Source organism: Papaver somniferum, chromosome 6 (genome assembly GCF_003573695.1).
Source record: "Papaver somniferum cultivar HN1 chromosome 6, ASM357369v1, whole genome shotgun sequence".
Lineage (NCBI taxonomy): Eukaryota > Viridiplantae > Streptophyta > Magnoliopsida > Ranunculales > Papaveraceae > Papaver > Papaver somniferum.
Genome location: NC_039363.1, coordinates 128,463,970 through 128,465,643, shown reverse-complemented (window position 1 = coordinate 128,465,643; position 1,674 = coordinate 128,463,970). Strand labels below are relative to the sequence as shown.

The following is a 1,674-nucleotide window of genomic DNA, read 5'->3' as shown; positions in this document are numbered from 1 at the left end:
GTCTTGTTGAATAATATGCTGAAATAAAATTTGGCATGCTCAGCAACTTTTGCAAAGATGATCGATTATCATGATGGCACCTCCAAAGACGATGCTCCCAGGGATGATGCTTCCAGGGATGATGATTCCAGAGATGATGATTCCACAGACACAACTTCAGACAATGGTGCTTCTATAGATGGGACTTCTATTGACGAATAAGAAGAAGAGGAAAGAGTTGGACCAAAGAACATTCCAAACGCTACTGATGAATTTTTCGTGGTCCAATATATGCCTAAGAAACGTCCCCCAAGCATGGCGTTTCGTCTTCTTATAGATCCCATGGACATTAATTAGAGAAAATTGGTGTCTCCTCGAGCAATTATGCGATTCTGTATTGACGGGAGACATTATGCCGGCTCACATATAGACTTCAAGCTTTCTCGGAAACCTTTGACAGACTTTCCTGGATGGGCGAGGCATATGCTGGGACATAATCATGTGAGGGCCATGTTGGACCGTGCGCAGGTGACACAAGTTATCCAAGCAGCTGGAGAATTGCGTTTTTACCATGATGTGAGAGGTATAGTAGCTCTGCTTGCTCGTTGGTGTGTTCCTACTCGTACTTTTATATGTAGGTGGGGAGAATTCACCATTACTCTAGAGGATGTGGTTGCTTTAATGAATCTTCCAGTCACGGGTAATTTCCTAACAGCACTTTTGACAAATGATAAAGCGGTATCTGAGATCTTGAAATCTAAGATGCATGCCATTAACAAATCATCCAGCAAAACTTGTTATGCCCAGTGGTTGAAGGAGTGGTGGCCGAGAGATAGAACAACTGAGATACATGTGGATGGTGTGTTAAGCATTGCCACTTTCTTGTGTTTATGGTTGTCCAAAGATGTGTTTGAAGATAGTGGGAATTCGCTGAAACCATTTGTGATCCCTTTCTCTATCAAGATGGCTCAGGGTGAGAAACTTCCCGTTGGTAGTTTGTTTCTGGGTTCACTATTCTCCAACCTAGATTCCTTGGTTGTGGATTCCAGCATTTCCAATGGTTTTATGAAAATTGAGATATATGCCAACACAATGTTTCTCCAAGCTTTGTTATGGGAGTATTTTGAAAAATACGCCCCGATTCCACGTAGCATCTTGCAAAGACCGAATGCTGACATCCGTTATGTTCTTTCTGAGAAGGATAATGCTAGAATTATGCGCTGGTATACCAAAAAGCCTTGGGAAACTATACGCTTCACCAGTGTCTTAGATGAAAAGTATGAGTTTAAATTTCATCCCTGGGTGTCGGTTCCTCAGTTCATCTTACAGATGATCACCTTTAACAATAGCGAAGTGAATGTCATTTTGGAGTCCGGTGCAAACCTGAATGATGGTGAGAGATCCTTCATACTGAGTTGTACCCCTGGTTACCTAGTATCAGTAATGCACGGGGAATATATGGTGGAAGAATATAACATTTGACAGAGCAGCTTGATAGATGGGTCTTGATCAGTGTGTCCCAGATGTTCGAAAAGAAAAACCATCGGTCGATCAACTCAAAGCTTCTTTGGATTGCACACATCTGAATGGGCGTGAATATATGTACCCCTGTCCTACCCCGACGGTTTATCCAACTCCGGGCTATGTAGACTTATGTAGGTTGCAACTTGATCGCTTGTTTGATTTCATAATGGC

General features: G+C 42.4%; 1 protein-coding gene across 1 annotated transcript; it reads left to right on the top strand.

Moving 5' to 3' along the window:
• The first annotated feature begins 363 nt into the window (after positions 1 to 363).
• Positions 364 to 1,461, top strand: LOC113291478. Its single transcript, XM_026541005.1, has one exon. The coding sequence runs from the start codon at positions 364 to 366 to the stop codon at positions 1,459 to 1,461; it is 1,098 nt and encodes a 365-aa protein (XP_026396790.1).
• The last annotated feature ends 213 nt before the right edge of the window (positions 1,462 to 1,674 follow it).

What these genes read in the sequence shown, in the direction of transcription:
- LOC113291478 (XM_026541005.1), top strand. Translation starts at nt 364, where the DNA reads ATGCGATTCTGTATTGACGGGAGACATTATGCCGGCTCACATATAGAC.